Below are 25,183 nucleotides of genomic sequence, written 5' to 3' on the forward strand. Positions count from 1 at the left end.
AATTTCCTACATCGGAGGAAGTATTAACTATTAATTTTGGATGCCTTTTCCATTCTAATATTCCAAATCTCCGTGATCGATGAACAAGGCCTGAGTCCCCCAAATAAACAACTCATTTCTCTTACGCGGCGCAGACCTGAGTTCAGGTCTGAAAGTCTGGCCAGCTGTTAACCTGCCATTTATAGAACAAGTTTTAGGTACAGATTGTCGCTTCCAGGGAAGACTGATTAAGAGAAGATTACGGAGTCTCCTCGCGGCTCCAGAGAGGCCACCAGATGGCACTCTGGAACCGACTGCAAGATCAACTTCCTCCCTCTTCCCCTAAGTCTTCCCGGCAGCGGGGCCCCGCTCCGGGCGGGGGGCCAGAGGGCTGAGGCAAACCAGCTTCCCCTTGGGGTTCCCCGGCTTCAGAAGTGGCCAAGTATTAGGCGCACCATAAAGCCCAGCAGCAGCGGGGGCTGCCAGCCGGCTGGGACATGCCTGGGTGGGTGAGGAGACTGGAGCCGGGTCCTTCGACTGGGGAATGGCACTCGGTCAGCGGATCCCGCAGCGGACTGGTCCCCAGGCCAGAGCCAGCGCCTGAGAGTCATTCTCACTCCTGCTTCCCGCGCTGCGCAAATATTTCTCCTCTGAGGGGCTGCCTGAGCCACTCCTGATTGGCTGCGCGAGTCCGGGACTTAAACTTTCAGCCAATAAAAAAGGGCATGGCGAGTGACGCACGGAAACGTCACGGGAATTCCCCCCTCCCGGGGGCCGAAAAGGGGCTTTCCCGACTGGAGTCCGGGTGGTTGGAGAGGTGCCGCGACCCGTCCGAGGTGGGTCGGGCAAGGAGAGAATCCGGAACCGGAGCCGCCGCCGCGGTGAGTGGCTGGGTTCAGACCCCTGGGTGGCGGGACGCCGGGAAGGGCAGGAGGAGGGCCCTTAGCTGACCGAGCCCCAGAGCTTAAGAGCGGCATCTGCACACTCCAGAGAGCACGCACACGAACAAGACACGCGGATACACATCAATATCCCTGTACAAAGACGCGGGCCGTACGTACATCTACACATATACCGGCGGGTGCAAAGGGTCGTCCATGCACTCAGACTCACGCACACGCAAAACACACTCACCCGTGCACAGGTGCCTGGACCCCATACCCTTCACGCAGAAACTCAAAGATATGTTCACCTGTGCCCTTACATACATGCTCAGACATGTGTCCACACTGATTAAAGGACGCTCACCTGTACACGCATGTTCACACCATGCACACACAAGCACATGGGCCGAAACACACTTGTACACCTGTGATGCAGACACATACATGCATTACACACGGCTATGGGACTGGGGGGGGCGTGGGCCCCCAAAGCAGGTGCGGTGTGGGAATCAACAGCTGTACAGATGTTTCGGGGAGAGGGAATAGAGGAACCCATCCCAAGGAGGAGACACCTTTCCTCCCGCCGCCCCGTGGCCCCAGAGACCGGTTCTCGGGGCAGAACCCCGGGGCCCCCGACTGGGAAGAGCCCCCGCCTACAGCCCTTCGGGGAGGAGGCCTCCTTACAGTAGGAATATCCCCCCAAAACCCCCCGGGGTGAATCAGCCGTGGCCTCTCTCGGAGTAGAAAATCCCGAGGTTGCTCCAGGACGGGGGAGGGGAAGGGGACGGGAGGCGGGCCTGGCCCCGGACTAGTAGCCTCCCCCGGCCTTGAAAGACCCTCCAGGCCCTGGCGCCTGCTCTGGAGGGAGGAGGTGGCCCCCAACCCCGCGGGGCCTTCTCTGGGTCTCGCCGCTCCTCTGCTTGTAGAGGTGCTGCGGGCGCCCGCAGGCCAGCGAGAAGACCTCGCGCCCCTCCCGCCTCGGGGGAGTGGCCAGTGGCGTCATTTCCAGGCACGCCCCCTCCGGCCCCGCCTCCCCGTGGTATTTTCGGGACTTTCCTAAGCTGTTCTAACTTTCCTGCCCCTTCCCCGGCCCGGCCCAGCCTAGCTCCAGATTTCGCCCTCCACCGGATCTTGCCCGCCACACCCGGACGGGTAGCTGGAGGAGATCGGACCCTCCCCCAAATTTGGGCCCCCCTCTTCCCCCAACTCCCGTCCTGATCTGTCTCTCCCTACCCCCGCCACTCCTCCCCACCTAAGGCGGGCGCCTGAAACTCTGGGGAACAGGACCCGCCGAAGCCACCGGACAGAGCCGGGCCTAGCCCAGAGACATGGACAGTTGCTACGACCCAGTGAGTCACGCCGCCTGGCCCCAAAGCCAGCCGTCTGCCCCCCCGTGCCTGTCTGCTTGTCTGCCCATCTTTCGGAGTGCCATCTACTCCCCGACACCTGTAATGTCCTCAGATTATCTCACCCTGCCTGTCAGTCAGTCTGTCTACAAACTGCTTACAGTAGGAGCTTTCATATGGGCCTGGGGAGGAGAGGGAGTCATTACTGAAGGCATACAGAGCTGAGAGGTGGAGGGCTCTGGGGGTGGCTCAGAATCAGCTGCCACCCCAGTCTGTCTCCAAACCAGGGTCTGGATGGCATCATTGAATATGATGATTTCAAATTCAACCCGTCCATGGTGGGACCCAAGGAACCAGCCCCAGAGACAGGTTAGTAAGTCCCCTGACCTCCCCTTGTCTTGGAGGGAGGGGAAGGGAGGAGTATGTGCCCTCTGCCTTGGGAGTGGGCTCAGAGATCCTGGCTCAGCAAGGCCCCTCTGTCCCCAGCTGATGGCCCCTACCTGGTGATCGTGGAACAGCCTAAGCAGGTGAGCAAGTGGAAGGGATAGTGTGGGATGGCTTCAGCTTTGGGGGCGAGTGGGGTAGTTGCAGCTGGGTGGCCACAGGGAGGGTAACTGACACAGACCCACTTAGGGTTGGGATGGTTAGCTGCTGATGATCACAGTGGTGTGGTTGTGATTCAGGATACACACATCCAGTCATTATGGTCACTGCTGGCTGGGGGGGATGGGGGGCTGGTGTCTGTCCTGGTCACAATGTCACTGTGCCCTGGCACCTTCAGCGAGGCTTCCGATTTCGATATGGCTGTGAAGGCCCTTCCCACGGAGGGCTGCCAGGTGCCTCCAGCGAGAAGGGTCGGAAGACGTATCCCACTGTCAAGGTGAGCCAGGATAGTGCTGGAGGGTGGGCTAGTGGACAGTGTATTCATGGGCATTACTGACAGCCCTCACCCCTCACAGATCTGTAACTACGAGGGACCGGCCAAGATAGAGGTGGACCTGGTAACACACAGTGACCCGCCTCGTGCTCACGCCCACAGTTTGGTGGGCAAGCAATGCTCGGAGCTGGGGGTCTGCGCAGTGTCTGTGGGGCCCAAGGATATGACTGCCCAGTAGGTGCCCCCTACCCCTGGTCTCCACTGGCGTGCCCCCTCATTGCTTGCCAGTTCTAGGCCCCAGCCCACCTCTGTGAGCTTAGCATCTGACCAAGGGGAGAGACCCTGGTTGGCCCTAGAACCCAAGGCCCCAAGTGAAAACTAGAAAAGCTTCCTAGAGGAAGTAGAGCTGAGCTGAGCCCTGGCAGTGGGGAGGGTGCCTCAGGAGGAAAGAACTGCCTGCAAGGCCTCTGACTCCTCCCCTCCCCTACCCAGATTTAACAACCTGGGTGTCCTGCATGTGACCAAGAAGAACATGATGGAGATTATGATACAAAAACTTCAGAGACAGCGGCTTCGCTCCAGGCCCCAGGGCCTTACGGGTATGGAGGACATGGAGGGAGTCATGGGAGGTGGTCATGGAAGGACTAGAGAAGGAGGAGGACTCCAGGGGTCACATGTGTGCCCGCTGCCCAGAGGCCGAGCGTCGGGAGCTGGAGCAGGAGGCCAAGGAACTAAAGAAGGTGATGGATCTGAGCATTGTGCGGCTGCGCTTTTCTGCCTTCCTTCGAGCCAGTGATGGCTCCTTCTCTCTGCCCCTGAAGCCAGTTATCTCTCAACCCATCCATGACAGCAGTGAGTATCCTGATCACCTGGGGCCTGGGTGCCAGAGGGAGCATGGAGGGCAACCTTGAACTGTGGAGTCAGATAGGCCTGGGTTTGAACTTGGCCCCACCATGTATGAGCTGAGTGATCTTGAGCAAGTCACTTCCCCTCTCTGAGTATGGCTTCCATCTTGAGTAGATGAAGATACTAGCAGTTCCTGTACCTCTTGGGGTTGTTCAGATAATACAAAGCCCCTGGCTCCATAATTGGGACCATGGTTATTATATCCTCTCAAGTAATTGATATCCCATCTCCATAGAGTCTCCTGGAGCCTCAAACCTGAAGATTTCTCGAATGGACAAGACAGCTGGCTCTGTGCGGGGTGGAGATGAGGTTTATCTGCTTTGTGACAAGGTGCAGAAAGGTGAGGCTGGAGCCTAGGCTGGGAGCTAGGGATGTTGGGTATCAAGCTTGGGGACCGGGACAGCTCCAGGACAAATGGCCCTGGAGATTCTACTAGGAGCTGTGGCCAAACTTCAATTTCCCCTGTAGATGACATTGAGGTTCGGTTCTACGAGGATGATGAGAATGGATGGCAGGCCTTCGGGGACTTCTCTCCCACAGATGTTCACAAACAGGTACCCTAGGGCCAGGGCTGGGCCTGGGCCGAAACTAGGCCAAGGCCTTAATACACCTTATGTTCTCTTTCCCCCTAGTATGCCATTGTGTTCCGGACACCTCCCTATCACAAGATGAAGATTGAGCGTCCTGTAACTGTGTTCCTGCAACTGAAACGCAAGCGTGGGGGGGATGTCTCTGACTCCAAACAGTTCACCTATTATCCTCTGGTGGAAGGTGGAGCTGGGCTGAAGATCCCACGGGGGCTGGAGGGTGGGGGCTTGGCTGGAGGGTCCCAAGAACTAGATCAGGGGACCCATGAGTCAAATCAGGAGTAGGGAAGGTCCCAGTAAGAGGTGACCCTAGGAGCCAGCCTGAGGGCTTTCAGGGGAAAGGCCATTACCAAACATGGGACAGGGCTCTTGAGGCAAGGCGTGAGTTGGGGTTTTAATATCTCATTTGCCTCTCCCCCCAGACAAGGAGGAGGTGCAGCGGAAGCGGAGGAAAGCCTTGCCCACCTTCTCCCAGCCCTTTGGGGGTGGCTCCCACATGGGTGGAGGCTCTGGGGGCTCGGCTGGGGGTTATGGAGGAGCTGGAGGAGGAGGTGAGTGCTGGTGGCAGGAAGGGGAATGGATGAGGGAGGGGTAAAGGGGAGAAAAGTTGTGGGGGAAGAAATCTGGAAGAGTCCTCCTGGTGCCCCCTCCCCACAGTCCTGCCTGTGTCCACAGGTGGCAGCCTCGGCTTTTTCTCCTCCTCCTTGGCCTACAGCCCCTACCAGTCCGGTGCGGCCCCAATGGGCTGCTACCCGGGAGGCGGGGGCGGGGCGCAGATGGCCTCCGAGGCGCCTAGCGTGGATGCTGGGGAGGAAGCAGCAGAGCTGAGCGCCCCCTCCGGGACCCTCCAACGCGAACAGGCCCCGGAGCTGCTGCATCGAGGTACGGCCTCGGGAATCCGGGCGGTCGGGACGCTGCGGGTGGGGACCTAGCCCATGCCCACACCCCCTGTCGCCCCCAGCCCGGGAATACAACGCGCGCCTGTTCGGCCTGGCGCAGCGCAGCGCCCGAGCCTTGCTCGACTACGGCGTCACGGCAGACGCGCGCGCGCTGCTGGCAGGACAGCGCCACCTGCTGACCGCGCAGGACGAGAACGGAGACACGTAGGTGGGAGGGCGGGCGGCCGGGCGGGCGGGGTCCTGGGCTTGGCGCGGTGGAAGGTCGTGGGGGGGCGGGGCGGGAAAGGGACTTAAAAAGAGCCAGGGCTCTGGAGTTGGACAGACCCGGTTTCAAGCCTGGCCTCGTTATGCTCTAGTTCTGTCCAAGATACTTAATCTCTGCACACTTCAGTTTTAAAGGGGCACAATAATAGTACATACTTAGCGCAAAAGGTGCTCGGAAGTATTAAGTTCAGGTGCAGCGATGTCCTTGGAGACGTCTGGGCTGGGCGGGGCCGAGGGAGAGAGATTGTGGAGGTGGTGGGGTTTTGAGAGTGAAGGATGCTGCGTTGCTGGGCTCACTAGGCCAGAGTCTTACTCCCCAACCCCCAGGCCGCTGCATTTGGCCATCATCCACGGGCAGACCAGCGTCATTGAGCAAATAGCCCACGTCATCTACCACGCCCCGCACCTCGGCGTTGTTAATCTCACCAACCACCTGCACCAGGTGAGGGGCATCTATTGGTGAGGGGGTAGGGGTTGGAAGTCAGGTGGGTCTAGGCCAGGAGCAGGCCTGGCTCACTCTGCCTGCCTCCCCAGACGCCCCTGCATCTGGCAGTGATCACCGGGCAGACCAGCGTGGTGAGCTTCCTGCTGCAGGTGGGCGCAGATCCAGCACTGCTGGATCGGCATGGAGACTCAGCCGTGCACCTGGCACTCCGGGCACGTGCCAGTGCCCCTGACGTGCTGCGCACCCTTCTGCGGAGTGGAGTTCCCAGCATGCCCCAACTGTTGCACTTGCCAGACTTTGAAGGTGAGTTCATCACCTGGACCAGCGGGCAAGGGTGGGGACCAGAGAAGGTACCTGGTGAGTGCCTGTAGTGGACATGAGGCATCGAGGTCAAATGGTCAGGGGGTCACACTGGGGGCACAGCTTTAGGCTGAGCATGCTGTGTCACTAGGACTGTACCCTGTACACCTGGCGGTCCGTGCCCGAAGCCCCGAGTGCCTGGATCTGCTGGTGGACAACGGAGCTGAAGTGGAGGCTGCAGAGCGGCAGGGGGGCCGAACAGCCCTGCATCTAGCCACAGAAATGGAGGAGCTGGGGTTGGTCACCCATCTGGTCACCAAGGTGGGACTGAGGATTGTGGAAGGCATGGAGCCAAGGGTGTGGAGGGACTAGGGATGGGGAGGGTGTGGCGGAGGGACAGCCAATCAGTTGGTGCTGTGATCAACCACTCCTTTGCACCCCACAGCTCCGGGCCAATGTGAATGCCCGTACCTTTGCGGGAAACACGCCCCTACACCTGGCAGCTGGACTGGGATCCCCGACCCTCACCCGCCTCCTTCTGAAGGCCGGTCAGTCTCACTCTCAGGGGCATATGAACAGGGCTGGGGGGAAGGAAAGCGGGGCCTCCCAGTCCCCCCACTTTGCATCCTTAATGTGGGCTCCTGTTGTACTTCTCCATGACTATCCCCTCACCCAGGTGCCGACATCCATGCAGAGAACGAGGAGCCCTTGTGCCCACTGCCTTCGCCCCCCACCTCTGGTAGTGACTCAGATTCTGAGGGCCCTGAGAGGGACACCCGAGGCAGCTTTCGGGGCCACACACCTCTTGACCTCACTCGCAGCAGCAAGGTGAGGCCAGCCTGGGACTAGAAGTACCAGGGGATGGGGCAGCTGGGCTTATAGATGGGTCCTGAGTATCTGGTACCTGGGCTTAAGGACTGTGATGGGAGGTAGTCAAGGCTGAGGCTGTCTCCCCAGGTGAAGACCTTGCTGCTAAATGCTGCTCAGGACACCATGGCGCCCCCCCTGACCCCACCTAGCCCTGCAGGTGAGATCTCCCCACCCATTGCCAGATGCCAGACCCCAGACCCCTGCTCACAGAGGTCTCTTCTCCTTCAGGGCCACTCAAGGAGGTCTCCCTTCCTCCATCCCTGTCCTCCGTCCATTGCCCCCCAGTGGCCCTTCCTGCCTTATCTATCAGGTTACCATGTGAGAAAGGTGGCATTCAGCTGTGTTTTTGCCCATCTCTGGGGGGTAACTAACATGGTATGTGTGTGTCCCCCTCAGAGCCAGAGATGCCACTCGAGGATACAGTCCTACAGAACCTGGAGCATCTGCTAGACGGGCCAGGAGCCCAGGGCAGCTGGGCAGAGCTGGCAGAACGGCTGGGTCTGCGCAGTCTGGTGGACACATATCGAAAGACGGCCTCACCCAGCGGCAGTCTCCTACGCAGTTACAAGGTCAGTCGGTCCCCGTCCCGTGCTCCATGCCCCAGCCTCAGGTCTCTGGTGCTTCTCTGCGGACACCACACCCTAACCATGACTCAAGCCTCCTGCCTTGTCCTTCTCCTCAGCTGGCTGGTGGGGACTTGGCGGGCCTGCTGGATGCCCTGTCTGACATGGGCCTGGACGAGGGAGTGAGGCTGCTGAGAGGTCCTGAGACCCGAGAAAAGCTGCCTAGCACAGGTAAAGGGGCCCTACCTCAAAGCTGGATCTGGGCTTGGAGGGTGGGAGGCTTGAGGCCTTGACTCTTCCCTATGTCCTTCCCCGTGTCCACTCCCCCAGCAGAGGTGAAGGAGGACAGTGCATACGGCAGCCAGTCGGTGGAACAGGAAGCAGAGAAGCTGGGTCCCCCTCCTGAGCCACCAGGAGGGCTCTGCCACGGACATCCCCAGCCTCAGGTGCACTGAACTGCTGCCCACCCACCAGCCCCCTTCCTGGGCCCCTCTGTACAGTGTCCCCACCTATTCCAGTTCTTATTTAACACCCCGTGCCCACCCTTCAGTTGGGGCAAATAAAAGATTCTCATGAGAAAGGGAGGGGGTGTGGCCTCCTCCCCAACTTAGAGCAGCCCCTGATGTGTGTGACTATTGTTCCTGGGAACCAAATGCCTATCCTGGCCTCAGGCCAGGCACTGGATAGAGGAGGAGGCCCAGCCAGCAAGTCTAGAGCAGTTTTAATGGAGGTGGAGGCTATACAAAGGGCAGGGCCCACTGAAGGAGGGAAAGCAAGGCCATGCTGCCCCCGGCCTGTGCATAGGGCCTCAGCATGGACACCCTTCCGCCACCTCTGGAAAGAGCGGGTGAGCCCTCATGGAAGAGGGAGGGAAAACCAGCTCAGCCCCAACTCCTGGCTTCTGTCTGAGCCAGGCCCCAGGGTGGAGGGCGATTGCTGGTGTCAGGGGTGGGGTGTCTCAGCAGAAACATCAGGTCTCCCCCACACAAAAAAAAAAGCATCAAAAGTCTAGGGGCCCTGGCCCCTCCCGTCCCAGTCCCCTGTACGAAAAAGTGCAAAACATTATCACAAAAAGGGGGTCTCGGAGGGGCCCTTAGCCTAAGGCTCCTGAGGCCCATGCCCTAGCCCTGCCCTGCCCCGGACACCGCGTCCGGCGCGGTCAGGCCCTGGACCGAGGGGCCCTCCCAGGTGGCCCGAGGCCGGCCCGGGCTCAGGCAGGGCCCTGTCATGCAGGTGCCTGGTGGGCACCACCCGCCCCCCCCCCCCGACTCCCACCCTCAACTCAGGGCTTCCACCGCCCACTGCCTGCCCCTGCGCGAGACTCTGCGCCAGGACACTGAGCCCGGGGCTGGCTGGAGGTGTTGGGTTGCGAGGAGGGACTGGAGTGAGTGGGGGGGAGTCCGTCTTCCGTGCTCCCGGCTTGGGCCAGTGCTGCCTCTACCGCATCCAGCTCTTCACTGCCCGCCTTCAGCTTGACCCGAAGCAGCGCTGCATATGTGCCATAGCGAGATTTCTGAGGCAGAGGGGCAGGGATGAGCCTGCTGTCCGCCGTCTGCCCAGCCCACCCCCGTCTGGAGCAGGGAGGGAACGCCAAAGAAGGCTAGGAGATGCCACGTTCTTGCCTACCTCTGAAGCCCCAAAAGCCCCCAAGGACTGACTGCGACATGATCCCTGGGTAGTTTGGTGACCTTCTCTGGGCTCTCTCTAGACTGTCAACTGTAACAGCTAATGTTTCTTGAGCCTTTACCAAAGTTGGCAAAACTGAGCACGTAAGAGACATCATCTCCTTTTATTTCCCTAGTGGGGAATGGAATGCTGTCCCTGTCCCACAGAAGAGGAAAGCGCGGCTCAGAGGGATTAAGCAGTCTGCCCAGGGTCACTTAGCTAGTCCCACTCTTAGAGTCCATGCCATGAATCACTAGTCTGAGCCTCTGTATGGGGACAAAGAGGTCCCACCGGTGGAGCAAGGAGCCACAGAGTTGCCCGGGCCGGGAGGCTCACCTCAAACTCCAGATAGGCCTCCTTCTGCCGCTGTTCCTCAGCCTCCTTGCCCCGGGCCTTCTTGCCCAGATGGGCAGCCCGGTGCTGCCGCAACTCACTTGCCATGGCCTTCAGCTTGGCCTCGTGGGTCCGCATCTGCTCCTCCTAGAGGCCGGGGGAGCATGGTCACTCTGGCAGAGACAGTGCCTTTGTGCAAGTTTTTAGAAAAGGTGCCCCATCCTTTGGATGAACAAAGCACCATGTATGGGTTGACCAACAGTATTTCAGCCTCTGCACGCCCCCCTATGGCCCATGTCCTGGTGCACTGGACATCTACATGTATCATACACAGCGGCCTGGAGTGCAGTCGGCCTAGGCCTGCCTCACTCCGTCCCGCTGGCACCAGGTGGACAGAGCTGGGGGTACCTGGGGGAGGCGGGTGGCAGCACTGGGCAGCAGAGGGCGGCTGAACTTCTTCTGGGAACTGACAGCAGCTGGGAAGGGGGGTGCGGAGAACATAGCAGCCACCACATTGATGCGAGTGATCCAGGACTGCATCTGCTCCAGGCTCCTGGGGAGACAGCACAGCCATCTGGGACCTGGGCCCAGGGTTCCATCCAGGGATGCCAGTCCTGGCCTGAGAAGGAATGAGGCAATCCAGGGACAAGGGATGGGAGCAAGCTGGGAGTGGAGTGAAGGGGTCTGGGATGGGCAGGAGGAGGGCACTCACGGAGCCTGGAAGAGGAAGACCCGCCAGTCAGCGGTGCGCAAGTAGAAGACGTGGGGCCTCTTGCTGTAGTCACTGGCACGCGTGGCCAGTGCGTGGTGGATGCTGATGGCGTTCTTCAGCTCAGCCTCCGACGGGGCCTCCCCAGGCTGGTACTCCTCCTGTGGGGTGCCCATCTCGTCCTGGCTGCAGTCCCAGCCCAGCTCGGCCCGCCCCTACTCCCTCCCCTGAGCCAGCTCAGCCCCAGCCCCTGGAGCTGGCCCCCGCACCTTCTGCAGGTAGAGGATCATGCCCTTGAGGATCCCGTGGAAGTTCTTCCAGCCCCGCTTGCCCCGAGGTGCTGGGGGGAAGGAAGACAAGTCAGGGGGGCCTGAGACAGGCCCACTCCCATCCATCCCCCAGGCCTCCCCACCTGGCCACGTACTCTTCCTGCAGTCAGGGTCTGCGTGCACCTTTCGCACCAAGGCCCCGTGCTTGTAGACTGCGGCCCCGGGCTCGGGAGTCAGGTCCAGGAAAGGGCTGGAGCCGCTGCCACTGCCCCCGCTGACTCTCTTGATGACCTTGGGGTTGGGGTCGGCCAACTCAGACAGAGAGCGTCTCAGCTCCTCCTCGTCTCTGCAGGTGTGATCACCTCAGAGGGGGCTGGCCGTGTAGCCACGACCCCCCCTTCAGGCCCGGCCTCTGCCACCCAGGAAAGTTCCTCCAGTGTCTGTGAAGAAGGGGCTGGGGGGACTGCCCCTCTCATAGGGCGTGGCTCCCCTCAGCCTGAGGCTCCTGGAGCCACATTTCTGGCCTCAGACCAGGTTGCACCAGGGTGTAGCTGTACCTCCCCACTCAGATCAGGGGTCCTCGAGGCAGCATGTCTCTGCCCCCAGATTAGAGTTCCCAAGGGTAGGGCCACGTCTGTCCCTTCCTCCCCTCACGTGTACGCAGCCCCATCCTCTCCATTTCTGCACACACACACACACACACACACCCCTCACTCCCTTCTTCACCAGAGCAGACACATGTCTGAATCAGCCTCTCAACCACACCCAGCACCAGGCTTTACTTGTAGCTTGCTGGCTACATGGTGGCAGAAGGAGCTTCCTAGTACCTCCTGGTCTGCAGGCTCTGTTAGCTGTCATCTAAAGAATCTGATTCTATTTTGTCACTCCCTCATCAAGAACCTGCAGTAGCTCCCTACTGCCTTCCACCTGGAGCCTACACTACATCCTCACCAACACTGTCTCTCTCCTGCCACTCTCCATTCCAGCTAGCCTGCCTCCTCTTGGTCTCCTCACCCCACACTCGTTTCAGCCACCACACATTGGCCTCCCAAATGCCAACTTCCCTCCTTCTCTCCCCAAACAATGCTTCCTCTCCGTCAAGGCTTGCCCCGAGACCAATGCTCACAGAAGCTTTCCCTGATCCCCCCTGTACCCCAGTCCTGAGCTTTGCCTCCTCTGAGGTCTTCTCTCCTGCAGACTGGGAGCTCCCAGCTAAACTGAGCAGTGACTGGACTCTCAGCAGATACCAGCAAGTAGGAGTGATCTATTGACTGTTCAGATGAGGGCTCTACCTCAGACTGGGGGACTCGACTAAAACTAGACCTCCTCCCTCAGACTAGACTCTTCCAAGACTTAACTCTGAGTCTTTCTGTTTCCACTGGGGCTGCCAAGAGTAGACAATTCTGTGACATTCTGGGCTCCCTAGGACCCAGGAGGAGGCTCTCCCTTTACTGGTCGGGGCCCTACTTCCAGAGACTTCTATTTTCCCACTTGGGTGCCAAGAGACCTCCCCCCATTTGTTTCAGCACCCTCATCCCAGGCCAGCTGACAATGGCCACCCACCCCAACCCAGCTTGTCATAACAACCCAGCTAGAGACAAGACACAGAACCCCACGTCCAGGTGGGCACCTCCAAAAAAGGAAGTGAGGCAGCCTCACTGCCTCTCGTGCTCTCACCCGCCTCCCCGGCTCCACAGCCCCAGGATTCACTCAGCCCATCTCAGGGCTCTCGACCTCTCCAGGCAGCCCCTTCCCGACGTCCCATCCCAGCCCCTCACACGCCCCAGGACTCACATGGCCCACTGCAACTTTTCATTCTTGATGGAGCTGTACAAGGCCTGCAGAAGGAGGAACAAACCAAGGGGGTGGGGGGTCAACCCTGGGGGGAGGGGCACCAATGCCAGAGCTCAGAGCCCTCCCTCCAAGTTTGGGGGAGGAGACAGAACTGGGGGTGGGGATGGGCAGCAGGGTGTAATGACTGACAGGCTCTAGAACAAGGTACTAGGACCCAGGCCCAGGTTTGCCACTTGAGCTGCATGACTTTGGACAAGTCTCCATGGGAAGAACAAACGTAGCACCACATGGTCGTTTTATTTTTTTTTTTGGCCACGCCACGCAGCATGCAGGATCTCAGTTCCCTGACCAGGGATAGAACCCGCACCCCTGCACTGGGAGCTCTTAACCACTGGACCGCCAGGGAAGTCCAAGTACCACGTGTTTACCATAGGGCAAGCAACTAACACAGGACATCCTGGCGGTTTATGTACAACAAATAGCAACTGCTATTATCTTTGCTGTTGTTGTTATTGTTAAGAGTCATCCTATTCAGAACCTGGGTGGGGGAAGCACAGCCCTAGAAGGAATGGAAAAGAGCAGCCTAAGAAGCTCTCCTTTCCCCAACCATGTGTTTTGGCCTATTTCGACAGGATAAACCCACACAGGGCATATGGGGAAACTGAGGCCCAGGAACAGGACTCTCCCTGTCACCTCCCTCCTTGGCTAACAGAGAACACACTCCCATGGCTCCCAGCCCCAGTGCAAGCTGAGATCTTCGCCCAACCCAGAGAGCCCCACCAAGCCAAATGCCAGAGTGGTCCAGCCCCCTGCCCACGCACATACTTCATGTTCCTGCAGAGTGGACACTAGTCTAAAAGACAATAGTTTTAGCTTCCAAACCCTGCACACTCCACACTCCCTGTGAATTCCCGAACCAGTCACTTGCCTCTGTACAGTTGGCCTGGGGGACCTGCAGGGGTCTTGGGGTGGTCGGAGGAGAGGATGGGTTCCAGTAGTGGCATAGGGGACCCCTCTTCTTGGGAGTAGCCTGCAACGTGGGTTCACACCAGTGCCTCCCACTGTGGGGGCGCTTCCACCAGCCTGTCCGTGAGTGGGTGTGTCCCCAGCACATGCGGCTAAGCGTGTGGCGTGTGATGCCTGCGTGCGAGGAGTTGGATGCAGTGGTGACGTTGGCACCTTCTCCAAGATGGGACACAGGCCCCGACTGCCCACACAACACGGTCTCTGACTCTTTCACTGTCCACTGCTATACCCAACCACAAGGCTTGCCAAGCACCCCACATGGGCACACCCTGGCGGGGGGCAGGTACACCACGACCTCCACCCCAACGCACAACCCAGTCAGATGCATACACAGCACAGCCCAGTCAGGTGCATACTCAGCCCTCCCAGCACCACCCCGACCAAACTCAGCAAGGCGCAGACCCTAAGCCCTCACGCTCCAACTCTCGGGCCAGGACGTGAAGTGGCCACCGAAAGCCAACCTGCGGTCCTTGTCTCCACCCCTGCAGTTCATCCCCTGCCCCTCTCGGCACTTCCTTTGGCCCACAACGTCTTCCTTCGAAAATTCCTAAACCCCACAGGTGAGCTCCGTCTCATGCTCTCATCTAGAAGGTCCAAAGACCCTTTGGTCTGCGATCCCCAACTTGATCCGAGGGTCTCTGCCCTACCCCCACCCCATGCCCACCCCTGGCTACCCGTGGGCTCTGTCCGTGTCGGGCTCCCCCCTCGGCTTGCGATGCCTTCGGCGCCTCCCTCAAGCCGCCCCCTCAGTCGCGTGCCGCCCTCAGCAACCCCCTCGGTCGTCCCCCAGCCTGGCGTGGGCCGCGGCCCCACCGCCCTCACCGCCTTTTTCTTCTTGCGGCTCTGCAGGCGGCTGACCACCAGGTCGGTGTAGAGCACGGGCTTGAGACTGCGCGAGCGCTGCGGCCAGCCGTAGCACAGGGTCTCCGCGCCGCGGTGGGTGCGCCCGTAGCGCACGGAGCACAGCGAGCGCGAGCGCAGCCGCCCGGCGCTGCTGTGGATGCTGTTGACACCGATCATGCTGGCCCGGCCGGCGCGCCGCGGCCCCCGGCCATGCCGCCGTCCGGCCTCGGCCGCGGACGGCCCGGACGGCCCGCGGACGGCTCCCCCGACAGCCGGCGCGAGCAGCCCGGCCCGGCCCGGCCCGAGCCCGGCCCGGCCCGGCTCCCACCGACGCACGGAGCGCTCGGCGGCGGCGGCGACGACGCGGTCTGCTCTGCAGCTCGGCGAGAGCGCGTGGGGGGGTGGGCGCCGACGGAGAGGGGAGGGCGAGGGCGAGGGGCGGGGACGGCGCAAAATGGAGGCGTCCGACCGAGAGGAGGCCCCCCCGCGCGCCGTCACGGGGGAGGCGCCTGGGAGGGCCGGTGGGGGGGGCGGCGCGGTGGCCTTTTCTAGGGGTGCTGGGAGGTTAGGGCTGTGAGATGGGCTGTCCCTGTAGGGTCTGGAGCGCTCTCCTGGCTCGTCAGGGTGCGGTGGTGAGGAGAAAGGTCGGAACGCCTCCTGGCGGCCCTTTTTTACAGAGCCAGGAGGGGCCACGAGTCTAGAGACAGCGGCGCGGGATGGAGACAGCCGTGGAATTACCCAGCTCACCGACCCACAGATACTTCAAATGCCCGAGTATATAATCACCTTCAAACATCCCACTTTACATACACCCCAACTAACCAGATGCACCAATTCACATTCACCTCAACTCACAGACACTACAAATTCAGAGGTACACCTCAAATTTTACAGTCATTAACTCACAGACATACACCCCCTACTCATGGACACCTGTCATAAACCAGATAGTCAATTCGTAGATATACACCCCAACACACACAAACACCCAACCTACATCCCAACACACTCTAAATCATAAGCCCTAAAGCACAAACACACTCCAAGTCAAAGCCCTATGATTCACAGACCCTAAATCACATATACAAGTCAGCATACACCCCAACTCACTGACGCCCCCCCCAACTCACAGTGGACGGCCCCACTCAAGATACGTTCCCAAACTCAGAAGCTCAACATACCCCACGTTCACAGACACACCCCAGGACACTCCTGTGCTGTCACATGTATGCGGTGGCCGGGAGACCCCTTTGACAACTCTGGGGGTTTCAAGGGCGTGCAGGCCTTCTCAGATAAAACGCCACCCGATCTGGAAGAGGACTGAAGCCAAGGACCAGGCCACCTCCCTCCTCCTCCCATCCTACCCGCTCCAGTGTAGCTAACCCCTCAGGACCTGGCGCCTGGGCGCGGGGCCTGCCCACTAAGGAGCCAGAAGCGCAGTGTGTAGTCCCAGCTTGGTGCTAACTGGCTTCAGGACCCCGGAAAGCCTTTGTCCTTCTCAGGGCCTCCATCTCCGGGTCCCTCCAGTGCAGCGGTACCAGAGAGGCCTTTGTGGCCGTACACCGTGGGGCGGGGGCTGGGCGCGGGGAGGGAAGTGGTGTACCTACACACACACACACCCCACCCCTTTCCTCAGTGAACACTTAAGGAGGGGCACTAACGAAGCCAAAATACAGGGTCCAGGGCCTGCTGGTCACGTGTTTTCGAGAACTGTTTTCCCCGCCCTCCCCCGCTGCGCGCTGGGACTGCGAGTGCGCATGTTCCAGGAAAGCCAGTCTTGTGGGGGCTGGGGGAGGGGGCGGTCCCCAGGCTGAGTCACTAGAGCTCAGGCTTCCACAGCGGGAACTGGGTGGTGGCAGGCCCCTCCCCGCCCCTCCCTCGGAGGCCTGCTGACAGGTCCCCTGTCCCTCCCCTCCAACGACCTCTGCCCCGCCCCACCCCACCCCCCACCTTGAGCAGCTCTCTGGGGAAGTCGCCGCCTTCGTTGAGGCCCTCCAGGTTACCAATGAAGTCTCCGCAGGTCATGCGCTTCCCAATGTTCTAATGGAGGGCACAGAGGCCTCTGAGCTTGGGGAGTCCTTCGCCTTCCAGGCCTTGAGGGCCTGGACGGGGTGCTCCGGGCTCCCTCCCGCCAGCCCCCCTACTCACGTGGCCGTGGAGATCCGTATTGAGTAGCATGAGGGCGCAGGTCAGCGTGTGCGCACCGTCTAGGAGAGAACTGACATTCAGCCTTGGCCACCTCGCAGGGACTCTTCCACATCTATCTTCCTCAATCTTCCAGTTCATCCCCTGCCCCCTTTCAGGAACCCCTTTGGCTCACAACCACACTTTTGTAAGTCCCCGACCCCATTAGCAAACCCCTCCAGAGCAAAGACCTCTCTTCCAGTAAATCCCTCAGATGGGACCTCTCCCTCTTCTTAGGTCACCCTACCTAACTCCCTAAGGTTCTAGGGGCAGCCCACTGCTTGCCCCAACACCACCATGCCTCTGTGTCTATGCAAGCCATTGGGCCCCACACAGTTATGCAGACCAAATAGAATCCCTACTCAGGCCAAGCAGTGTCTTGCACATGTATGCAAACAACGGCATGCAAACACACCTGCCACGTGCCTCTTCACAACACACACTAGACCCTACCTAGCACTATACCTGCCCACATGCACAGTTCCACATCTGTGCAGCCGTGCCAGTACTGTCTGCATACATGCATGCTTGCATGCCTGCAAGCTCGTGCATTTGGGTACTTCTGCACACACACTCATGCTGCTTTGCACAGATGTGCCCATCTGCCTCAGTGACCAGCCAGGAATGCCCTGCCCCGGGCCTCCTCACCCTCTGAGGACAGGGCTCCAGGATTGCACTGGAAGTATCTCTGGGAGAAGTGGGCCAGCACACGCTCCCGTTCCTGGGTCTCACCCATTAAGGCCAGCTCCTTCAGAAACACCCTGGGGAGGTGGGAAGAGGGGACATGTCACCTCTACCCAAGGTCCCCTTACCAGGCAGCCCTGGCTCTTGGCCATGCCCAGACACCTTGGGAAAGGGTGACTTCAGGGCAGTTTAGGGGAGTCACGGGGCTCAGAGGAGGCATAACTGAGGCCCTGCACACCAGGCCTGGAGAGTAGGCACTGCCCTCAAAGGGCTGGACACCCACCTGAGAGCTTGGTCCAGAGTCATGCCCGTGAAGACAAAGAACTTCAGGTACTCTCCAGCCACAAGTTTGCTGAAGTCATTGCTGTGGGCAGGGCAGAGAGACAGGTGGAGTCTCAAGGGGAAGTGTCAAGGGGCCAGGTGGGGTTTACCTAGAGACCTGGGGGTATTAGATACAGGGGATGTGGAGGTGCTGCCCGCAGGATGCATCCCTTCTCCCCCCATTCTCAATCCCAGCCCAGTGCCTTTACTTCTTGCCCAGGTGCCGGGCCACATCCGCCTTCCTGAAGCCATCTAGTCGGTACAGCCTCTTAGCTAGGCGCTGCGCAGCCTCCAGGTCTGCTTTCTGCCCATTAGACAAGGTGTCTGTGCTTCCCAGGGCCAGCCGCTCTGTGCTGTCCAGCTCTGAGTCCGAATCAGACACGAGCTGGTTCAGGGGCGGTTCACTGCCAGGGTAGAACACCAGCTCAGAGGTGGGGCAAGCCCTCGGGGGCCATCCAGATCCTTCCTCTGCCTCCAGACCCAGTAGACAGAGAAGGGAAGATTGGGACATGGGGAAGGCATTTTTCTTTTCTCCAGAGAAGTAGATTCCTTCCATCAGCCTACTCCATCATTACCACCTCTCTGTGGAAGTCCTGCCTCAAATCTAACCCACATCCATGTTGCTGCTTTGGGAGTTCTGGCTGCTTTCCCCAAAGCTCCCTAAGTTTGCTATTAGACATAGATTCCCCATTCCCACACTGGACCTACTCAGGACAGAGTCCTCTCTGTCTGAGACTATGGGCAAAGATAGGATAGATGGACTGCTAGGGAGGAACAGTGGAGGGGCAGACAAAGATGTGAGGGCAGCAGGGACACTTTCCTGCTCCTATGTCTTTCCCCTTCCCGCCTTTTAGGGAGAGGAGCCTCCTCCAGTCCTTCTCTTACACCCTCAAAGAAGTAGGCTCTGGGGTAGAGGGTATTGGGGGTCAGAGTGAATTCCTCATCCCCTGTCTCCTTCTGCCTTCCTTTCCCACCCCAGCTGCTCTACTCACAAAGCCACCTGTCACCCCAGAGACAGAGGCCGGAAACTCCTAGTTGCTAGGCAACCCTGTCTCCCTGGCCACCCCCTCCTGTTGCCATGGCTTCAGTGACTGAGAGGGTAGTTGGCAGAGGGGAGAGCAGAAAGGTTAGACTGGTGAAAGGACTTCCTGGAGAAGGGTGAGAGACTCTAGATTGGAGGGGGGAGGTGACATGGGAGGGAAGCAAAAGGAGAAGCTGGTGGCTGCATCTTTGGGAGAAACCTCCAGGCTGACTGAGGGTAAGATCAGAAGAATTCTAAGCAGGTTAGGGCTCTGTCTGGGGAGGGAAGGGCCCTTCTAGAGAAAGAGGAGGGTGTCCTCTAGGGACCCTTCAATCCTAAACCATGGTTTCGCAAGTCACTGGATCTGAGACCAAGGCGGCAGGCTGTGAGGGGCTCCCACTCACAGCCAATGGAAGTAGTCCTCCAAATGAGAAAACACATCTGTATCCCCTAACCACTCCTATCAGGGGTTAAGAATATAAACTACATCTTCACACTCAGGCTCTGTCCCTTAGAGCAACTGTTCCTGGGGCCCTGGGGCCCTGGGGCCTCAAGTCTGAGGCCCCAAAGGAATCACTCACCTGCCCAGGGGAGCTGCCCCCAGCCCGTAGCTGTCTTCTGAGCGGCAGGGACTAGGGGGCTCCCTCCTTGGGGCCTGCTTGGCTCCAGCCTCTGCCTCCTCTTCCTCCCCTCTCTGTGTCCAAGGCCCATCAGCAGCAGAGCTGGTACCAGAATCCGGTTCGAGAGGGGCAAGTGGGGCAGAAGCAGGTGGGTCAGGCCTGGGGGCAGGGGGCTGGGGAGGCAGCTCAAAGGTGAAGAAGGGGCTCTGGGTTGGGCCAGGTGAGGCCAGGGCCTCCAGCGAGGCGAGGCTGGTGTAGGAGGTGCCCTTGGCCCGGTGTGACTCCAAGATGGCTTCAAACACACAACTGAAAGAGTCGGGCCCATCAGCCAAGGGGCTGGTCCCAGGTAGAAAGGGCAGAGGCGACTTGAGAGGCCCGGAGTGAGGCATTCGGGTGCCTGGCCTGCAGGGGCGGGGAGGAGAATCTCTGATCAGGGGCCTACAGGACAGCTCTCAGGTAGCATTTCATTGAACTTTCATACCGACTCTGTGAAGGGGATTATCATCCCCTTTCCACAGGCTCCCAGCCCCCGAAAAGAGCCACCCGGGTACGGGGTCCCCACCACAGGTTTGCCAAGCTATTTAGTGACCCTGGAGCACCCCAGCCCTACCCATACCCAACACCCAATCCCCTTCCTCTCTCACTCCCTGTTAATCTCCCTTTCTCCTCCTTCTCCCTGATCCTCTCTCCTCCTGCCATCCCATTTCTATTTCTGGCAACATCTTAGGAAAAGAAGATGAGGCTCCAGGCTGCAATGGGGTGTGAGACAGAGAGGAAGGCCCCTACACTCCACGTTCTCCTGCCGGGATCCAGGATCTAGCCTGATGCTCCCGTGCCCCCAGGCTTGATTCTGACCTCGGCCTGTCACTCTGCCCCTGGCCCTCATTAGAACCCCTTTCCTCCTCTATCCTGGCTGCCCCTACCCTCCTGGGCTCTTGCTGATGGTCCCCACACCCCCCGCACCCTGCCAGGCCTCAGGCCTCTGTCCGGAATCCCGAGTGCTACAGCGCCCTGTCAGCACACCGCTTTGTCCTGACATTCCCGGCCCCACCCTTGTCTCTATTCCCATCCCTTTGAGCCCAGCTCTGGCTCTGGGCCAGTGGGAAGGAGCAAGCCACTTTCCTCTCCCACTCCCCCACTCACCGGGCCCCTTCTGAGGCCTCAAACACCTCGTCGTCCACATCCTCTTCCCCACCTGCCTCATCCTCGTCCTCATTGCCACTGCCCAGGCTGGAACGAGGGCCAAGGCATGGGCCGGGACGTGGGGCAGGTGGGCGGGCAGTGCCAGGCGGGCCCTCAGAGCTGGGCTGACTCTCGATGGCCGAGTCAGCCTCTTCCCGCTCAGCCAGCACCTCATCGATGTCGGTCTCGCGGTAGCACCTCAGGGGCACTGTGTCCAGGTCCGTCTCGGAGTACTTGGCTGCTCGCCCCACAGCCACCCCAGAGCCCTGCCCTGAGCCCACCCCAGGTGGAGATGGGGGGGCCTGCTCTGGGGGCTTAGCACCTGCAGTGTGCACAGGCATCCTGGTCAGGAGGTTATTCAGGTCAGCTCCCTGTCCTGATTCTGTTCTCAGAAGGAACTCTCCCCCACTGACTCAAACTGGCAGGAAGCTCTTTCACTGTCTAGCCGCCATTCCTCCTGCTACAAACTCAGCTTGTTCCTGGTGCCAGTGGAGCTCATTTCAAATCAAGTTCTTATCAAACAGCTTTGAGGGGCCTGAGGGAGACCAGCCTCTTTTCTACTCCAAGGAATGACCCTTGACATCCTGCCATCCCCTCTCTCTACTACCCAGCTTCCTCCAAGTGCCCAACCTAGCTGCCATCCCCCAACCCCCATCATAACACAGATGGATAGACTGAGGCCTAGAGAGGCATTAGCTGACTCAGAAGCCCAGGAAAGAATAGGGGGAGGTTTAAAGGAAGGCTCCCTAGCCCGCCATGGCTGCTGTAGAAAAGGCCCTGTCCTGTTCCCCTTGCCTCAGTCCCAGGCCTTACCTGAGCTGGGGGAGTCCAAAGAGCCATAGAAGAATTCCCATTTGGCTCGAGCGATTCTCTGGGCATGAGAGGAGACTTCTCTGGGTGAGGACCAGGTGTCCGCCTAAGCCAAGGAGGGAGACATAGACACAGGCACCCAGAGATAAAGCCAGACACACACAGACACAAGAACACGGGACAGAAACACAGAACGAAAAACAGACAGGGACAGAGGTGCAGAGACATAAGGACAAACAAAGAGGGCAAGAAAGAGGCAGATTTAGCACACATTGAAGGATTCAGAGTGAACAGCTGATAGGCCCAAGACCACCAAGAAGACAAGCCTTGGCCTTTGCTGGGTCTCTGGGGTTCCAGGGAGCCCAAGGGAGATCACATACCTGGTTAAGGAGTCCAGTGTCAGCAGGTCCTCGGAATAATGTGGCCAGGTGCTCAGAGGGTCCCCCCAGCCCATTGGGGAGAGAGGAGTAAAGGCCGTCTGCTCCAACCTGAGGTTGAGCTGGTGGCCCGTGTACAAGGCCCTGGCTGCCAGGCAGAGCTGAGCCTCCTCCAGCTGGGAGTGGGTCTGATGTGGATGCTTCTAGCCGCAACTTTCGGTTGGAGCCAGGACCAAGGGCTGGGGTGGGACTGGGAGGAGAGACCCCACCCAGGTCCCAGCTCCGACTCAAGCCTCCGGGAGCAGGTAGCCCATTCAGTGGCCTCACGCTGGCCTTCTCCACAAAGCGGAATATGACCACAGAGCTCCGGGCCCCTGGTGGAGGCTGCCCAGTGGGTGAAGAGGGTGCCCAGGGTGAGGGAGCAACACGGGGTGAAGGGGGGCCACGCAGGGGTGTACAGGGTGCTGTCACACGTCCAAGTTCCCGGCCTTGGGGACTTGGACCTGCCACCCGCCGTAGTAGGGAGCCTGTGCTGCCATACATGCTGGCTGGGGGGCTCTGGGGCACTGGGCCTTCGGGGAGCCAGCGGCGTGGGCATCGTGGCGGGGAGATGGCACAGTCGCCTTCCGAGCAGAAGCGCATGGCACCCTGGGCCATGCTGGGGCCGGGGGTCAGGCTGGGGGGGCAGGGATGGCCAGGCCAGGTGGGGAGTGAGGGCGCAGCATACTCTTCAGACAGGCCTGCAAGAGAGGAAGGGGAGGAGGGGGTGAACTGCCGGGGAGTTGGGTGGACAGGAGAGCAGAGACAGGGAAGGGAAAGCTGGCTGGGGTCACTGAGCACCAGGGGTCTAGCCCACGCCGGGAATATGGCATCATTGATCCCACCCCTGGGGGTGGTGATCAGTCTTCCTGCTGGGACTACTTCCATGGAGGCCTGAAGAGAAAAGAATTGTACCCCCAATGGGCCCCTGGCTCCTCTCCTTTCTGCCTGGGGGCTCTAAGCATCACCCTGGGAGGAGAGAGGAAGGCATTTCAGAAGTTGAGTGAGCCCAGAGTTCCTGTGGCATTTTGGAACTACTTCTGGTGGGGGAGGGGGAAGACTGCTACCCCACCCTCAGGACCAGAAGTATCAGCCAGCCATCATCATCGTCCAGCCATGGACCTTCCACAGTCTCTCTATAGAAGCCCCTCACTCAGGGGGAGAGAACTCAGGCCTCCTGGAAGGAGAGGGAGGAAGAATGGGGGTGGTACATAGGGACATGAGGGGCTGAGAGGCATAGGTGAAAGGGAAGAGAAAGGCCTGAACAGAGGCTCCTCCTCTACTACATACATGCTGAATGGGAAAGGGACATTCTTGTTCTCCATACAGGTACACATACTCATGCACACACACACATAAGGACAAATAATATCAGTACACAGCTAACACATTCATAGACAACACCCTCCAGCACACACAGACACAGGCACACACACACATTGCTCAAAGACACACCCTCATACACTCTCACAGTCATAACAAATATGTGTGTAATGGAAAGGCACATGCTTGTTTTACACACACACTGCAATCAAACAGGAACACACAAAGAGATACCCAAATATACACACAGGCCCTCATTCTCCAAGGCACATAGAGACACAGGCATATCAGACACTCACAGACACTTACTGATCACAGTCACACACACACAGATGCATCCTCACACACATCCGTAAACAGGGACATACACCCTCTCCCCCAACCCCCACTAGTCACTGGTTCCTGGGGGGGGCAGCGTGAAGGCTGAACCAGACCCTCTCCCCATCTCTCCCCCCCACCCCCCAGGCGTATGACAGATCTTGTCCAATCCAGGAAGGACCATAAAGGGGTAAAAGGTCTCCTGGTGGCAATGCAGGGTAGGGGCAAGGGTCAGGAGCAGCAACCATGCCAGGCAGGTTTCTGAAGCGCAATCAGGGCCCAGCGCACCCCCAGTGCAGCCCTGGACTCGAGCCGCCTCAGTACTCACCGCTGCTCGCCTGGAGCTGGGGCCGAGGAGAGGCAGGGGAGAGGCTGGGCCCAGCTCAGCTGTGAAGGCAGCGCGACTCCCGCTTGCTCCCGCTTGCTCCAGGCCCGCCCGCCTCTCAGTCCCTCCTTCCCCCCTACGCGCGGCTCAGAGCTAATCCTCCCCCCCACCCCGCCCTTTCCCGGGGCCCTGAGCCCCGGAGGCTGGCCCCCCTTCTCGACGCTAGGTCCCCGCTGGGCAATCCCGCCAACCTGAGACCCGCCCCTGAGGAGGGGGAGGACGTATGGAACCTCTGGTTTGTTCTTCAGACCCTCACATGACCCACCCCAATCGTGTCCACGTCCCTCTCGTCCACCACCCCGAGCGGCACGCAGGACCCAGCTGCACACGCGTGTCCCGCTCCAGACCCCACGCGTGTCCCTAGGAGGTTGCCACATGACCTGTTACATGCCACATGCGCTCCCGCCCCCACGAGCACGCGGCCGCGCCAGCACACGGTACGGGTGTAGACTGGACCCGCCCCCTAAATCCAGGAGACCATCAATTTATGGAAGAAAGATCTAGGGAGCACTGCCTCAAACCCTCCGGATGTTCTAAGACTAGGACTCAGGAGACACAACCCTGACCACTCGCCCAGGATGCAGCAGACTTCAAAAAGAACTTCCTTGCTGCCTGAGTTAGGCATCCTGCCCGTCTGGTAAGAGGTTAGACGGAATGACGCCTGAACTAGAGGAAGTGGGAGACAGGCAACCCTTGTGTCCTTGGCCAAGGTAGAAGCGGGCCCGGCTATTTTAAGAAAGCACCGCTAAAGTTACTAGGGCAACTGCTCTTCTTGGGAACTCCAGGGCAGGCAAGTGGTGACCTCGGAAGCAAGAAGGGGTCTGTTCGAGTGGTCAGGGGGCGCAAGAACTTGCGGGGCGGGGGTGCGCGGGGCTCACCGCGGGGAGGGGCTGCGCGGGCTCGGCGTGGTGCTGAAGGGGACAGCGCCAGATTTGTCACACTGCGCAGGCGCAGAAGCGGGAACAACGCTGGGATGGGGCGGAGGCGCGCGGCCCGAGGTGGTGCGCGCCCACTTGACTCTATCTTAGCACAGATCTGTCCTCCCAGCTACCCTTCCCCAAGCAGGCGGAGGAAAAGGGAGCAAGTCCCTCACCCAAACTGACCCTCCTTGGTCCTTCCCCGCTGCTGTTTACTCCCTTCTCGCATCATGGGAGTGGGGGTGGGGTGGGGGAGGGTGGAGGAGTGTGAAAGGGATTTTGGGAAAACCAGGATGCCTGAGTTCTTTATCCCGACTCGCTTGACCCCGGACAAGGTGCTGCCTCTCCAGGGCCTCGGTTTCATCTTCAAAGTGGAGTGACGGAACAGACATGCCCACCTTGCAGAGATGCCGAAGCCCTGATAATGGATGGGAAGCATTTTT

General features: G+C 59.7%; 2 protein-coding genes across 5 annotated transcripts; one reads left to right on the top strand and one right to left on the bottom strand.

The window, feature by feature from the left end:
* The first annotated feature begins 585 nt into the window (after positions 1–585).
* On the top strand, positions 586–8,521 carry NFKB2 (nuclear factor kappa B subunit 2). Of its 4 annotated transcripts, none has more exons than XM_082674143.1 (23): positions 586–860; positions 2,121–2,212; positions 2,497–2,578; positions 2,696–2,736; positions 2,991–3,089; positions 3,169–3,320; positions 3,579–3,685; positions 3,780–3,938; positions 4,228–4,332; positions 4,461–4,546; positions 4,625–4,763; positions 5,002–5,130; positions 5,255–5,461; positions 5,541–5,682; positions 6,070–6,184; positions 6,277–6,490; positions 6,639–6,808; positions 6,933–7,035; positions 7,164–7,315; positions 7,445–7,514; positions 7,754–7,926; positions 8,040–8,151; positions 8,251–8,521. In XM_082674143.1, the coding sequence occupies exons 2-23, from the start codon at positions 2,192–2,194 to the stop codon at positions 8,373–8,375; spliced, it is 2,703 nt and encodes a 900-aa protein (XP_082530269.1). In that variant the 5' UTR covers positions 586–860; positions 2,121–2,191; the 3' UTR covers positions 8,376–8,521. The 4 variants fall into 4 exon arrangements, 3 of the variants coding, with proteins under 3 accessions (XP_082530269.1, XP_082530271.1, XP_082530270.1); XM_082674145.1 differs by having other exon boundaries at positions 588–860; positions 8,254–8,521; XM_082674144.1 differs by lacking the exon at positions 586–860 and having other exon boundaries at positions 1,940–2,212.
* A 628-nt stretch (positions 8,522–9,149) lies between these two features.
* On the bottom strand, positions 9,150–24,740 carry PSD (pleckstrin and Sec7 domain containing). The gene is made up of 17 exons (XM_082674142.1): positions 24,702–24,740; positions 21,762–22,498; positions 21,385–21,487; positions 20,533–20,893; positions 19,351–19,791; positions 17,958–18,152; positions 17,711–17,791; positions 17,392–17,504; positions 16,708–16,766; positions 16,510–16,599; positions 12,691–12,734; positions 11,052–11,242; positions 10,897–10,967; positions 10,631–10,788; positions 10,327–10,471; positions 9,922–10,065; positions 9,150–9,433 (listed from the first exon to the last, which is right to left on the bottom strand). The coding sequence occupies exons 2-17, from the start codon at positions 22,413–22,415 to the stop codon at positions 9,203–9,205; spliced, it is 3,081 nt and encodes a 1,026-aa protein (XP_082530268.1). The 5' UTR covers positions 22,416–22,498; positions 24,702–24,740; the 3' UTR covers positions 9,150–9,202.
* Positions 24,741–25,183: the final 443 nt, after the last annotated feature.

Source organism: Grampus griseus (genome assembly GCF_964374135.1).
Source record: "Grampus griseus genome assembly, chromosome: 16".
NCBI classification, from domain to species: domain Eukaryota; kingdom Metazoa; phylum Chordata; class Mammalia; order Artiodactyla; family Delphinidae; genus Grampus; species Grampus griseus.

What these genes read in the sequence shown, in the direction of transcription:
- NFKB2 (XM_082674143.1), top strand. Translation starts at nt 2,192, where the DNA reads ATGGACAGTTGCTACGACCCA. An exon ending in CAGGACGAGAACGGAGACAC is followed by an intron (nt 5,683 to 6,069) that starts GTAGGTGGGAGG and finishes CCCAACCCCCAG; the next exon opens with GCCGCTGCATTTGGCCATCA. An exon ending in AGAAAAGCTGCCTAGCACAG is followed by an intron (nt 8,152 to 8,250) that starts GTAAAGGGGCCC and finishes CCACTCCCCCAG; the next exon opens with CAGAGGTGAAGGAGGACAGT.
- PSD (XM_082674142.1), bottom strand. Translation starts at nt 22,415, where the DNA reads ATGGCCCAGGGTGCCATGCGCTTCTGCTCGGAAGGCGACTGTGCCATC. An exon ending in GTCTTCCTCTTCCAGGCTCC is followed by an intron (nt 10,472 to 10,630) that starts GTGAGTGCCCTC and finishes CTGTCTCCCCAG; the next exon opens with GAGCCTGGAGCAGATGCAGT. An exon ending in AGGCCTATCTGGAGTTTGAG is followed by an intron (nt 9,434 to 9,921) that starts GTGAGCCTCCCG and finishes CCTCTGCCTCAG; the next exon opens with AAATCTCGCTATGGCACATA.